Here is a 14,085-nt window from a genome sequence, read left to right on the forward strand (position 1 = left end):
CAGGAAAAATCACTATCAAAAGTGAAACTGGTCTTCACCGTGGTTCTTTAAGCCCCTGCGCAGTTTTCTCTGTAGTAATGACTCTGACATACAGTTGACCCTATTAAACCCTTTCAGCTCCGGACTCTAGATAATACATATGCAGCTACACCTTGACCAAAGTTCAAGGCATTTCTAAACCAGGACTTATTTTTACTTTACTGTCCCATTGAGGGGAATTTGGTTTGCACTCAGGTTGGCACCACACACAGGAATAGAAAAAAAAAAAAACCAAACAAAACAAAAAACCCCAAAACAAAGCCATAGTCTTATGGTTTAAAACAGAGGTAGCAATGGAAATTAATCACTAAGCATAACCACTATGTGCAAAAGGAGCTAACTAGTTCAGGAGTAGCTGCTTAAGTGCTGTTTACTGTCTAATAAGTCAAAAGCTTTGCAAACAAAGGACACTATAAATCTCTTGGTCTAAACAGGCTGTCCTGAGGGCAAGCCCACCCCAACAGGCCAAAACAGAATTAGCCTATAGCCTCCGAAGGACCTGCCTTTTCCCAGTCATTGCACAGCCAGGTTCATACTTTAAAGGAATAGTTCACCCATTTTGAAAAAATTGATATTATTTCATGTTACAGGTGGGGGAAAAAAACATAGATTCACTTTAGTATCGCCATTTGTTTTTTATGATTAGTTAACCAAATTATGTTATTACTGAACTGCTATCACTGAATTCAGAGTCAAGATTTTGGTTCCATATGAAACTACATGATGTAAGGAATCCGTTGGTACTAAGTATTTCATGCTAGGTTGTCTGCACATATTGCTCCAAAGTTTGGCTACGTTTTGGCGAGGGAAAGTCTGGCATGTCTATTGTCAGCAGGGTCCCTTGACCTCTGACCTCCAGATGTGTGAATGAAAATGGGTTCTCTGTGCAGCCACGGCTCTCCCCTTTGCAGACATGCCCACCTTCTGCTAATTCCATGCAGTCTGGGTCACAAACCCTGCAGTCCAAATGTGTTCTTGTGGCCTGTTGTGGCCAGTCTTGATGTTGCATCAATTGGCTTTGACTGGAAAGCTGAGACTCTTGTGGATTCAATTAGCCACATTTGATTCACGTGTGATGATGTTAGCCCCCGTAGCAGCCATTTCACTGCAGTCAGAACATTTTTTCAAACTGGACGTCACTGTATAAAATGACCTAATGACCTCTAGGAGAATCACAGCCTCATGAAACTTTACAACCACAAACTAGAGGTGAGTTCAAAAGAGAAAAAATACATTCAAATGGTAGCATCAAATCATAATATTTGTAGAATTGCAAAACTTTATTCAGCTTTCCCTCAACTCTGACGAGTCTCCCAGTCCCTGCTGCTGAAAAACAGCCCCACAGCCTGATGCTGCCACCACCATGCTTCACTGCTGGGATGGTATTGGACAGGTGATGAGCGGTGCTTGGTTTCCTCCAGACATAACGTTTGGAATTGAGGCCAAACAGTTCAATCTTGGTTTCATCAGAGCAGAGAATCTTGTTTCTCCCAGCCTGAGAGACCCTTAGGTGCTTTTTTACAAACTCCAAGCAGCTTTCATATGTTTTACACTGAGGAGAGGTTCACATCAGATGGGTGGAGGGCCACAGTGATTGTTGTCCTTCTGGAAATTTGTCCCATCTCCACACAGGATCTCTGGAGCTCAGTCAGAGTGACCATCAGGTTCTTGGTAACCTTTCTTACTAAGGCCCTTCTCCCACGATTTCTTAGTTTGGCCGGGCGACCAGCTCTTGGAAGAGTCCTTGTTGTGCCAAACTTCTTCCATTTGAGAATTATAGAGCTCACTGAGCTCTTGGGAACCTTCAGTGCAGCAGATTTTGTAGCCTTCCTGTACCTTGCAACAATCCTGTCTCTGAGCTCTGCAGGCAGTTCCTTTGACCTCATGGTTTGGTTTTTGCTCTGATATGCATTGTCAGCTGTGAGGCCTTCTATAGAGAGGAGTGTGCCTGTCCAAATCATGTCCAATCAATTTAATTTACCACTCAGCAACCATCAAGAGAAATGGGAGGCACCTGAGCTAAATTTCAAGTGTTGTTGCAAAGGGTCTGAATACTTATGTCAATGTGATATTTCAGTTTTTCCTTGTTAATAAATTTTCAAAAATTTCTACAATTCTGTTTTCACTTTGTCATTAAGGGGTACTGAGTGAATATTAATTAGAGAAAAACATGAATTGAAAAGTTATAGCATCAGACTGCAAGATAACAAAAGTGAAAAAAGTGAAGGGGGTCTGAATACTTTCTGAATGCACTGTATGTAATACACATATACACATAAGAAAAAATGGTAGGCTAAGTATTGTCTGGGACAGTCTAAGCTCTCTGTTGTAAAAAGTATCAAAAAATCACACTAGAGTAAAAGTAAATATATCTTGCTAAAATATTACTTTAATAAAATGTGAAAGTCACCATATGAGAATATTACTTAAGTAAAAGTCTTAGATATTCAAGTCCTACATAACCATTATGGGGGGAAGTAAAATATTTTTTTTTTTTTTTTTTTTTTCAAAATGGGTGAACAATCCATTACAGCAAGGCTGTCTTTATGAGAAGTAAGACAGTTACATAAATCAGAATCAGTTCAGGTATTTTTAAACAAATTAAACTCAGTCCTTTTGAAATGAACTAAAAGGTGATACAGCAGTAAATGAATTCAGTCATGAATGAATTCACATTGTACATTTTTAAGTGTTTTTTTTCTAGTGTGAATTGCTGTTATGTGAAATCAATAGCAACTGACAAAGCCAGATCCTGATGAGTTTGCAGCTCTTGTTTTAATGTTTTATCACAAAACATGGTCTTATATTTCCTTCTGATCCATTAAAATTTATTAGTGACTCGCTCATGCGGGAGAAATGCCTTTATTGGATATGTCTGGAGCTGTGGGTGAGAACAGTGTTTACTGCTGCCACTGGCAACATCAACTACCTGCCAGGGGCAAGTCTGGGCATGACCTGAGGCATGGGCACAGGTCACACACACACACACACACACACACACACACACACACACACACACACACACACACACACACACAACAGTAAAGTGTAGCTGTGGAGACGGTTTTGTTTTCCAGTTGGGTCAGTTGTAGACAGACTGGTCAGAGCTACAGCGGCAGCAGGTAGGAACTCAGCACTCAGCATTACTGGTTCACTTTTAACACTGTGGTCGATCACATTAACACAGACAGACAAAAATGTCTTGTATCTGGTGCTGATGACACAAATACAGAGCTTTCACCGCGTTCACAGCGTGAGCAACATGACCGAAAAGTCTCCAGAAGTCCGTTAGTTTCCCCCAGAGCTGAGGGGAAACTGGGCCGACGCTTGGACGCTCAACAAGCTGAAAAAAGTTTTGATCATGATCAGCTGTCAGCCAATAATATTTCTGCTGTCTTGATTCCATTGTACAATTTTGTTTCACAAAAATGAGAAAGAAAGAGGTTGTTTTCAGACACTGGAAGCTTACCAGTTTTTGATTTCGTAAGAGGACACAAATAACACTACATCCAGCACTGGGGTCCATGGTAAGTTCTGAAGTCATTTAATTGAGTTTTTATTATTATTATTATTATTATTATTATTATTTTCAATCAGTGTTAACTAATAAGCAGCTGGTAGTTGCATGTTGACTTGTTAATACAACATGATGTTTTAGAAGGCAATACCAAAGCAGAGAAAATACATCAGTTGGCTGTTCAGGACTTTGTAACTCCAGATCGCTCCACACATGCAGTTGGGGCCTCTAGCCCCGCCCACAAACTGTTAGAACAGAGCGGCCCTCCACCAAGTCTCTCACAGCCTGGTTCATTGCCTGGTTCACCCTCTGAGATACAGGAGCCAAGAGGAGGACTTTTATTTTGACAGGTTTGATTTAACTTTACAAAAATAACCATAAAATCCCAAAATGAAAATAATCTATAATATGAAATATGCAGTGACATTTTTCATATTTTAAATTTATAACATTATTATCAGTATTCCTTCACTATCTGCAAAAGCAAGAGGATGATAATTCTGTGTTGACAGGACCTCAGACCCCACATGATGGTAGTACTCAAGTGACAAAAAACATGGAATAAGCGCATAATTTGAAAGTTAGATTATTCATTCTTGTCAACTGAGTCTAAATGGTTCTCTTAGCTCTCATCAGTTTTACACTTTGTACCTCCAAGGCCCTTTCACATCTACAGGCATAACTACAAATATAATTATGAAAATATCCAAGATGTAGGACCAGTTTATGCCTTTCCACTACAACAGTTTCTGTAAAAACATCCAAAACAATATATGTAACCATATTGCTTGTTTTTTCAACCAATCACATCAGGTTTTGAGCAACAACACATCTTTCTTGATGTTTTTCTTCATGGTTATCCTGCTAGTTAGTGGGCCTTTAACAATCTCACAGCCAAATCTCCCTTACGCAAAAACAAGTGATTGAATTTGAAATGTATGCAGTTTAATGTCTTGCACTTCTATGTGCAAACTGTCATCAGCTGCATTTAGAATAGAATAGAATAGAATAGAATAGAAGCCTTTATTGTCATTGTACAACAAAATTAAGCATGCTACTCCTGGTCAATGCAATTAATGCCATCAATAAGACAAATTAAAGACAGACAACAAGCACTCATTAAATAAATATGAAACTGAAACAAATACTTCAAAAAGGATGGATATGCATAAAAAGGATGGATATTGAACTTAAAAACACGTGTTGCTCTAAAAAATATAGTATATTGTATTTAAAAGGTTAAAGTGCTCAGCAGCTGAGTGTGATTCTCTGTGGTGTGTGTTATGCTGAGTGCCAGTTTGTTCTTGGAGCACCACTCAGACAACCTCTGGCCCTGGTCTCTGTAGGCTGAGACATCTCCTCCAGTTATGAGTCTCACCACAGTGGTACAATTACATTGACCCTAATATTCCACTAATAATCACAATAAGAGCCCAACCGGAATAAGAATGCCTTATGTAACCACTTCAACCAGAAAGTATACTGGCCTGATCAGAAGGAATTTTCAACGTCTTTAATTTGTTCATAAGGAAAATATTAATGTCTGAATCTGATCAATTCTCTCTGGTTGGGATAAATTTATTCTTTCTGTGCATGTTTGCCCCTCATGGGGGGAACATCAGGTGATGTAACGTGACAGGTAGGGACAGAAACATGGCAGCAGCAAAACAAAACTGCTCTGTGGCTAACAACTTTTCAGTTGTAAAGATTTAATTTTTAGGTTTGGTTTTTACAGTCTTATGGACGACCTGATGGGAGTCCCACCACTGGTGGTGGTGCCCCCATCAGGCAACGTAGCCTGGATTATATTCATATTGTATTTACATTTCCCGCAGATGAGATGTTTCCCAGTAGGTGGAACCACTTTGTGCAAATCAAGTTCTACGGTCTTTAAATGCTTTGGTGCATGTAAACACACGTTATCAGATCAGTTTATTTAGTCTCCATGTCAACAGCTAGGCTGGAGTCTCTGGTCAAAATGATTTCAGTCGTGCTGAAGAAACTGTCCATGGAGCTAATGTTGTACTGTGCTGCTGTGTTGCAGGTAGCTGGGCTCAGTGATGGTGATCGGGGTTGCTGTGCAGGCAGTGTTGTTAGCTGATTGTTCCACCTCAGCAATCACTAACAACACTACCAGTACAACCACCACCACACACAGCCACCCAGCCGGCCCAGCAGGCCTGCTGCCCAGTTCTGTCATTTGGTCTCTGGGCCTGGGAGAGAAAGTTCACATCACAGTGTGTGAGCTTGTCATTTTGTTATGGATGTGTCTCATCTGAGCTTATTACAGTTAACTAAAACTATACTAAAAACTAAAACTAAGTGTGAAAAAACAGTTAATCGAAACTGTTAGTTAATTGAAATAAAAATAAAAATTAGTATTTGGCAGCAAAAACAAACAAACAAAAAAAAAAAAAAAAAAAAAAAACTGAAACAATACTAAACTAAAAATCTACACAACAAGCCTTTAGTTGTGGTCTTTGTTGATTTGGCCAGGTTTATCAGCACAGCATGAGGAGGCATTGGTGCTGATGTTTGTTGAGAACAGGATGTCTACATATCATGTTTGTATTGTAATACCTCCTCTGAACTTTGTAAATCTAGACTCTGACAAACACCCCTCATATTATAGAAATAATAATAATAAGAATAATAAAAACTAATCCTTAAACTAAAACTCTAAAACTGAACTGGAACTAAACATCTTTAAATAAAATTAAACTGAAACTAGAAAGCCCACTCTGAAAACTAACAAAACAAAACAAAACAATAACTCGGGCTCTGTCTGCCTATAAGTGAAAAATGAGTTCCTGGAAAGTTTTTTACTATCGTCATAGATTTCTCACTGAGAGGATATTATTACTATTGCAACACCCCCTAACTAAATCTGATCATTATTTTATATCTCCTCCTGAAAGTTTTTTTTTTTTTTTCATCCCCTCTTCCTCTCTGTTAGACTGTTTTTGGAAAGATCATACATCAAGTTGTTTTGTTTTGTTTTTTTTTTTTTTGGCTTGTGGCTGGAGCTCTAAATATTTCCTCATAATTCTCATTTCCCTTGATTGTGGGAGCACTTTGTATTTTTGACAAATGCTGTATAAAGACTATTAGTCATTTTTGCAGTAGTGCACCACAGACAGGAACATGCCTACAGAGATAATGGGACATTGAAACTTTATTTTTTATTATTATTATTATTATTATTTTTTTTTATTTAACTGTTTGTAAAGATATTAACAGTAGCCTATATAAAAAGTGTCCTGATGTTAACAATGTTTCTGTTCTGGAACCAGAAATGAAAACAAAAGTAAAAAGACAGACTGGAGTGACAGTAAAGATCAAAGATCAGTGCAGCTGGCATGGAAATAAAGAGACAAAATGACACTTTTTTCCCACAGTGACAATTCAATGTTACTTTATTCACAGCTACACTTGAATTCAGTTTAAAACAAAAACACTTAGAAGGGAGGTTTTATTTAAAATATTTAGTTTTTGAAAGTTTAAAAACATGCTTAAACAGCATGAAACATTAAATCATCACTACTTTAAACCATTTCACAAATATAAACATTAAACTTTTTATCCTTTAAAAACTGTACTGAAAAATTCATTTTTAGCAAGCAAGGGGCGGTCATATTTCTTTTCTCATGCAAAACGGGTTCATCATTGTGAAAAGTAACCTGACTGGTCTAGGAGCGGGATTTGCTGACCCAGTGGTACTTGTCGACGCGGGGCCCGGTGAACGTGAAGGTGGGCCGGTACGGCTTGAAGCACTTCTGACTCTGACCTCCAGGCAGCAGAGCGTGAGGTGGAAACGCATCCCCAGAGAAAGGTTTCCTCTTCGGGTACGTTACCCAGGTCTGAGGGGCGCCTGGAGCAAACTCACTGAACTGAAGAGCAGGAGCACATGGTAGGACAGGAGATAAAAATACTTTAAAGGAGCAGTTCAAGTTTAGGCAATGTCTCCTTAAAGTCTGGATGCTGATGATAATATTGTGAGACTGTAATATTGTGAGATGAAAATTGTAAATTTATGAGATGAGAACTCACAAATGTATGAGGAAAAAAAGGTTTGTCTCTCTTAAATTTGAGTTTTTTTGCTTAAATTTACCAGTTAAATTTCAGAGAATATCCAAATTTTTTTCTCATAAATGTGTTTAATCTCAAGAGATTCTCAGAAGAGAATAAACCCCTCCCAGCTCTGTAATTTCTTTTCTGCCTACAATAGCACTAATGTGCCATCGTAGTTGTGGGATGTTTAGAACTTTAAATGAAGAAATCATTTCAGTGTGGAGCGATGTGTCCCTCTACCTGGTAGACACTGTTTGGATTGCTGACGGTTGGGATGGTTTTGGGCTCCGGGTGGGTTGGAGGTGTTGGGGCGGGGCAGGGAGCTGATAGGCTGCTGTTGTTGCTGCTGCTCGTGCTGTTGTCCTCACTCTCCTCCTCATCCGAAGAGGCCCCTGATTGGATGTCAAGCCCGGCCCGCTCCACGGCATGTTGGATTCGCCGGGAAAACTCGCCGTCTCCACGGTGACAGCTGTCCACCAAAGAGATGCAGAATGGAGTGCTGTGTTCACCATACCTGGAGGGGAACGGATCACAGCAACAACTTTACAAAAACAAGACAAAAAGCTGCCAAGCAATCATATTTTGTAATATTAATATTAAATGAATTCTTTGATAGCTGCCATTATACCTTGGTTTAGGTGAATACCTGTTTCTGATTGGCTGGAAGTTGTGTATTAATATCCACAGGTGGGTCCATTCAAGTTTGAACCCTGTTCTAAATTTATACTCTGGCCACAAAGTTTTGAGCCAGCCTACATCACAGTTCACCTGATGATAGAAGGTTGATCCCACCTCCTGCTACATTCTTCTGTAAGCACTTGTTTGCTGCTGCCCATTTTACAAAGTTTAGTTCAGCTTGAGCTAAACACCCTGGACTCTATTTCATGAAGTGAAAAACAAAGTAAGAGGAAGCCAGGCTACATAAAATGAAACTGAGCAATCAATAAGGTTGTCTAGTCCTCCCGTTCCTTTCTAATTTACTAAGATTTTTTTAACAGTTGGGGTCAATTGGACCACAGTAATTTAAATATCCAGAAAATGATTGATAAAAACTGTTACCCAAGTTTAGGAGTAAGATACTTTTTGTCTTGTTGACATTATAAATAGCCCTTTAAATAAAATATAACCTCCCCCACTCACCAGATATACATCAAAGTTGTTGTGAGAATCATGTTTTTCCCACCCAACTGTTACACTGACTACTAGTGGTTCTTACACTGTGACAGCTGTGGTTATGTTGTTGCTGTGGTGAGGGCCCTAAAGCTGAGGGAAGTTTTTTGTATGTTTGTTTGTTTGTTTTGACAGTAAATGATTAGAAATGACATGTTATAGTTTCTAAATGTCATCCAAAAGAGCTAAAGCTGGGGGAGGGGATATTCCAAGAAAAAAAAAAAAAAACACTCAATTTCTGAGATTCAAGTAGTAAATTTATGAGGAAAAAACCCTCTAAACATCTGAGATTACAAAGTTGCAAATTTATGGGATTTAGTTAGAAGGAAATCCTGGCGGTTTGAGCCCAGAACCACAATCATCTCATCAGCATCTGGACTTTGAAGAGTCATTGCCATGACTTTGGCCGATTCAGAAGAAAACAATGTTGTGATTGTGGGCTAAAATCAGCAGCATCTCCTTGTTCCTAATTCCCATGTAAAGTAGTATTTGATGAGGTCATCAGCTGCAGGCCTGAGACACAGCGAGCTGCAGCGTCTGCACTGTGTGGCTGATCCAACCTCACAAAGTCAAGCCATGTGGGTTCTTGGCTTAAAAGTAACAGAAAACTACTTTTCCGAGTTTTTTTCATATAAATTTGTGACTTTATAATCCCACAATTTGAGTTTTTTCTCGCAAATGTATGGCTTTAATCTCTCAAATTCTGAGTTTTTCCTCATAATATTACCCCCCTCCTCTGGCTACGTATTTTTTTCCCCCTACAGTGGCCCCAGTACATCACTGTAGTAATTCATGGCAAATTCATGGGGTGTGATGTCAAAATGATGCAGCTGTGGTACAAACAGTGGATGCAACATGAACAATCAGGGTGTAGCTAGCCAGGCATGAAGCAGCCTTATGTGTGAGCCGGTCTGACCTGCAAGACACCTCTCCGGGGTCGACCCACAGCGTCAGCTCTCTGGGCAGGCCGAGGTCCTCGTAACGCACCTCACTCTGAGCACAGGCCTGCTGCAGCACCGGGTCCCTCAGCTGCACTCGGTTCACACGCAGACACCTGAAACACACACAGCATTACCCACACAGCGTTGGGTACAATGTAACTAAAGGAAACAACTCAATCTGAAGTACAGTAAAGGCACCAAACATCACACTGAAGGGAAAACAGGGATGTGAAATTGAAGGTAAGGTAATAGGAAACGGTCCTCTTTCCTTTTTGATACTGCAGTATATAAAACATTAATCAAGGCAAAAAATACTAATGATTTTGTATGTTTGGTGTAACATCTACAAAATGTATTAACTTCTTATTTCTGCTGATCCTCTGCTGTCTTTTAGAATTGCTTTTAGAATTTTCTTCCCTTTTATCCAGCCCTCAATTTCCATTCATTCCTCTATGATATGAAAATTAACTTTCAAAGAGGGGGTGACATGCAGCAAAGTGCCTGAGGTTGGCTTTGAACCCAGGACGCTATGATCAGGACTCAGCCATAACACATGGTATGCGCTCTTATCCGGTGAACTACCGGGGTGCCCCAGCACTGTTGTGTTTTGATGACTTTTTGAAATGGGGGTGGAGTGAAAAAAAAAAGCACTCCCTCTGCTGGGGTAAATAGTCCCCAGGGAAATGTTTTGCTTTCCATAGCCAGTTATCACTTCTGTGGGTTATGAATGTTGATGATTTTGTTAGTTGCAGAAGCAGAACATTATAAGGTGGCTGGTCCAACCAAAGATTGACATTTTGATGATAGGTTATGAAATCTTTGGCCCATTTACTACAATTAGCCCACAATTTACATGTCAACAAATCATTTTACAAATCATGCGGGGAGAACTATACATTCAAAATCACCAACATGGTCCTTCAATACTTTCATGAGCTTAAACTGAGGACTTATCATTCCATATTTCTAATTCCAACTGCAGCAATGCGCAAAGCTTCTACATCAAAGAAATTTGGTGCACAAATTTATTCAAGTCGCTTCCTGGTTTGCTTTTTTTTTCTTCCACATTTGTAATTTGACACCAAAACTCAACTACAGCAATTATGAGTATATACATCTTTAGGATAGGTGGTTTCTAGAAGAATTGATTTTCTAACTTTTGGTGCCCTTTGCTCATTTATTCAGAAGAAAACAATAAAACAATAGTGATTTTGGGCTAAAATCACCAATACAATTTCTGTATGCAACTTTGAGCATCAATATCTTTGGAAAAATTAAAGTTCCAACAGCAAAACTGGACCAGTTTAATGTCTGTGACAGTGTAACCGAAACAAGCATTGCCATCCTGGATTTGTCATGTTTTCTGATTATTTCACAGAGAACTTGAAAAAAGTGCATTTTAGGAAAACTTTCAAGGGTCATATCACCATGTAGGATATGATCTCATTTTTAGCTACATTTTCAAATCAGGCTCATCTTCTAGCTATGATTCATTCCTTGTCCAAAAATCTGAAAAAAATTCAACTGATTCTGCAGGGGTCAGTTGGGAGGCACTTGTTGAATTTCCATGGAATGACCCTTTAATCAATCTGTTGAGGACAAGTGTGACAAGTGGAGAGTGGTTTTTCTGGAAAGAGTACCAACCTGTAGGCCTGCCCTTTGCTCGGGGTGTTGGGGTCCCAGTGGTTCTTATAGTTCTCAAACAGAACTGAGGTGAGGGCGGCGGCGAAGCGGTCCCTGCTGTCGTTATCCACACAGCCATATCTCTTCACCAGCCGAGCCAGAAAGAACACAGCGGCAGCAATCTCTTCCTTCATATTTACTACACACACAAACTACAAGGCTCAAATCGACACTCTGAATCTGTGTACTCTTTTTTTTTTCTTAAAAAAAACAAAAACAAAGCAAAACTAAGCAAAACAAAAAACAAACAAACAAACAAACAAACAAACAAACAAACAAAAACACTCTTGCACCTCTCCAGGCTAAAACACACAACACACTTGTAAGGTAATCCTACAGCTACACTTGGGCTAAATTGTTCTAGAAAAACTATCCGCCAAGTAAAACTAACACCAAAACAAACTGGAAGCTGATGAAGGTAACTCAAGCAAACATATTTGCTCCTGGGGTGCAGAGAGCCCTCACTTCAGATTTATGAACAACTCCTGGCCAAAAATAATAATACTGATAATAATAATAATAAAAATAAAATAAAATAATAATGAAAGACAAACAACAGCAGCTCCTGGAGCAGGCTGATGAAAGAGGAACGAACTGAGCTGAGGTGTGTATGAAGCACAGGGAGATGCTGAGGGCCACACAGCTGTACCTGCTTGACTTAATGAGCTGTGGGAGGAGGAGGGGTGAAGGGGCTGGCCTCCTCCTGGCTCCTCCTCCTCCCCCTGGCTCCTCCTCCTGGCCTTGGGAGGATGAATTTGTGGGTGCAGTAGTGGAAGATTAATGAAATCTTAGGGAGCAATGGCAGCTTTTTCCGTCATGGGATCTGGCATGCTTCTTGGCCTTTTGTATTACTAGCAACATGACATATGCCATACCCTTGACATATCCCTTACTGTTGTATGTGTAAAAAAATGTACATTTTCAACATGTTCTTCAGTTGTTAGAATAAAAATCTGTTGCAATTGTATTCAACACTTTTTGTGAAAATTCCACTGGCTACATGATATCATGTTCTAATATAACATACTATGGATCAGCTACTGCCGCTATAATTGGCCTCTCTTGGTTAGCTTCTAGTGTATTTATTCTCCTCATCAAACCTTCTCTTCAACTCATGCTGCCAAAACAGTTTCTGTGCTGTGCACCACTGCCAGTGATCATGTGCTTTGGCAAAAATGAGCATTACATTGCCAGGCGGGTCTGGCATGTTTCAATCTGTAAGTGTCATGATGCATTCTTTTTTTCTCTTCTTTTACTGCTTTTGCATAGCCAAGCATGACGAGGACGCTTTCCTTGGGGCTCTGCAGGCTGCAGGCCACGGCCTCACAGCGCATCATTTTGCCAACAGGGACTGCTACAGCAACTACAGCACTCCTTCCCACAGCCTTGGCTGGTTCCTGTACCTACTGGCTCAACAGATTTTCATTTATCTTGAAACACCACCACATCTCCACACCGCTTCAGCAGGGCACAAAGATAGGATTTTTTTTTTTTTTTTTTTTTTTTTGAACATTCAGAGCTCACTGATGTGTTGTTTCTGCAGGGCACTTCCCAAAGATCCGCTGTCAATCAAACAATGCAATCATCCCAAAACGTGTAATAGACCATAGGGCAGCCATCTTCCCCTGACATCATACTTAGAGTGGGAAGATCAAATGCTGTTTCATGTGGTACTGCTGTGTTCCAGGTTGCATGTCGTGCAAATATAGGGAATCTAACAAACGTGGTCATTTCATTGCTTCCCATTAGCTACTGTTCAACCACAAAAAACGTTAGCATTCAAATACTGCCTAGCTAACATTCTGTTTGATAATGTTGCATGATATATATATATATATATATATATATATACATATATGTGTGTGTGTGTGTGTGTGTGTGTGTATAGATAGATAGATAGACAGATGGACAGATAGATATATGGATAGATAGATAAACATAGTTTATTTATTAAGTTTATTTATTTATTTAATTTTAAATGAAGCACAATTAACTTTTGCTCTTTTGAATATTTAAGTACACTTAATACCAGATAGTTGAGGACTTTCACTTAAGTAGTGTTCTAACAAGTGACTTTCACCTTTATTTGAGTAGTTTTTGAATATGGTATCTTTACTTTTCTTCCAGTATGAATTTTAATAACGTTTTACCCCACTGGCAACTGCCTGAACAGGACACTGCTGCTGAGCACAAGACACTGTTAGTGCTGTGTGCCAGCAGCCTGAACGTCAACACATTTCAGCCTTGCCTGAAAGTACAGGAAAATAGCAATGAAGCTAATGAAGGTCACAGATTTTTTTCTGCAGGTGTTTGTGCTGTGTTTGTTTGTCAGTGTGCTGAGGTGTGTGGAGGAGAGCAGCAGCCAATGCACACAGGCAGTGTTGGGAAGGTTACTTTGGAAATGTAATAGGTTACCGATTACTGATCACTCTGTTAAAAATGTAATAAATAATGTAACTATTTTTATTACTTCATCAAAGACTTTTATCAAAAGTTCTTAAACAGAACTTGATTTAAGATCAGAATGTTTTGATTTTTAAACAAATCACAAGTCTCTAGATCACAAACTGCAAACAGCCTTGACGTGATTGGCTGGTCTCAGGCCTGGCAGACCGGCTGCTTAGAGCCACACGCTTCGATATGATTGGCAGACGAAAGAGAGGA

At 39.5% G+C, this 14,085-nt stretch overlaps 1 protein-coding gene across 1 annotated transcript; it reads right to left on the reverse strand.

The window, feature by feature from the left end:
- Window positions 1-6,951: 6,951 nt before the first annotated feature.
- On the reverse strand, window positions 6,952-12,058 carry btg4 (B-cell translocation gene 4). Its single transcript, XM_030069826.1, has 4 exons — window positions 11,383-12,058; window positions 9,714-9,851; window positions 7,868-8,141; window positions 6,952-7,446 (listed from the first exon to the last, which is right to left on the reverse strand). The coding sequence occupies exons 1-4, from the start codon at window positions 11,553-11,555 to the stop codon at window positions 7,246-7,248; spliced, it is 786 nt and encodes a 261-aa protein (XP_029925686.1). The 5' UTR covers window positions 11,556-12,058; the 3' UTR covers window positions 6,952-7,245.
- Between the last annotated feature and the right edge of the window lie 2,027 nt (window positions 12,059-14,085).

The sequence above is a fragment of the Myripristis murdjan genome, chromosome 14 (assembly GCF_902150065.1).
Source record: "Myripristis murdjan chromosome 14, fMyrMur1.1, whole genome shotgun sequence".
NCBI lineage: Eukaryota > Metazoa > Chordata > Actinopteri > Holocentriformes > Holocentridae > Myripristis > Myripristis murdjan.

Excerpts from the sequence above, each read along its gene's own strand:
- btg4 (XM_030069826.1), bottom strand. The coding sequence starts at position 11,555 with ATGAAGGAAGAGATTGCTGCCGCTGTGTTCTTTCTGGCTCGGCTGGTG. Across the intron at positions 9,852-11,382 it reads AGCAAAGGGCAGGCCTACAG|GTGTCTGCGTGTGAACCGAG; the intron begins GTTGGTACTCTT and ends TGTGTGTTTCAG. Across the intron at positions 7,447-7,867 it reads ATCCAAACAGTGTCTACCAG|TTCAGTGAGTTTGCTCCAGG; the intron begins GTAGAGGGACAC and ends CCTGCTCTTCAG.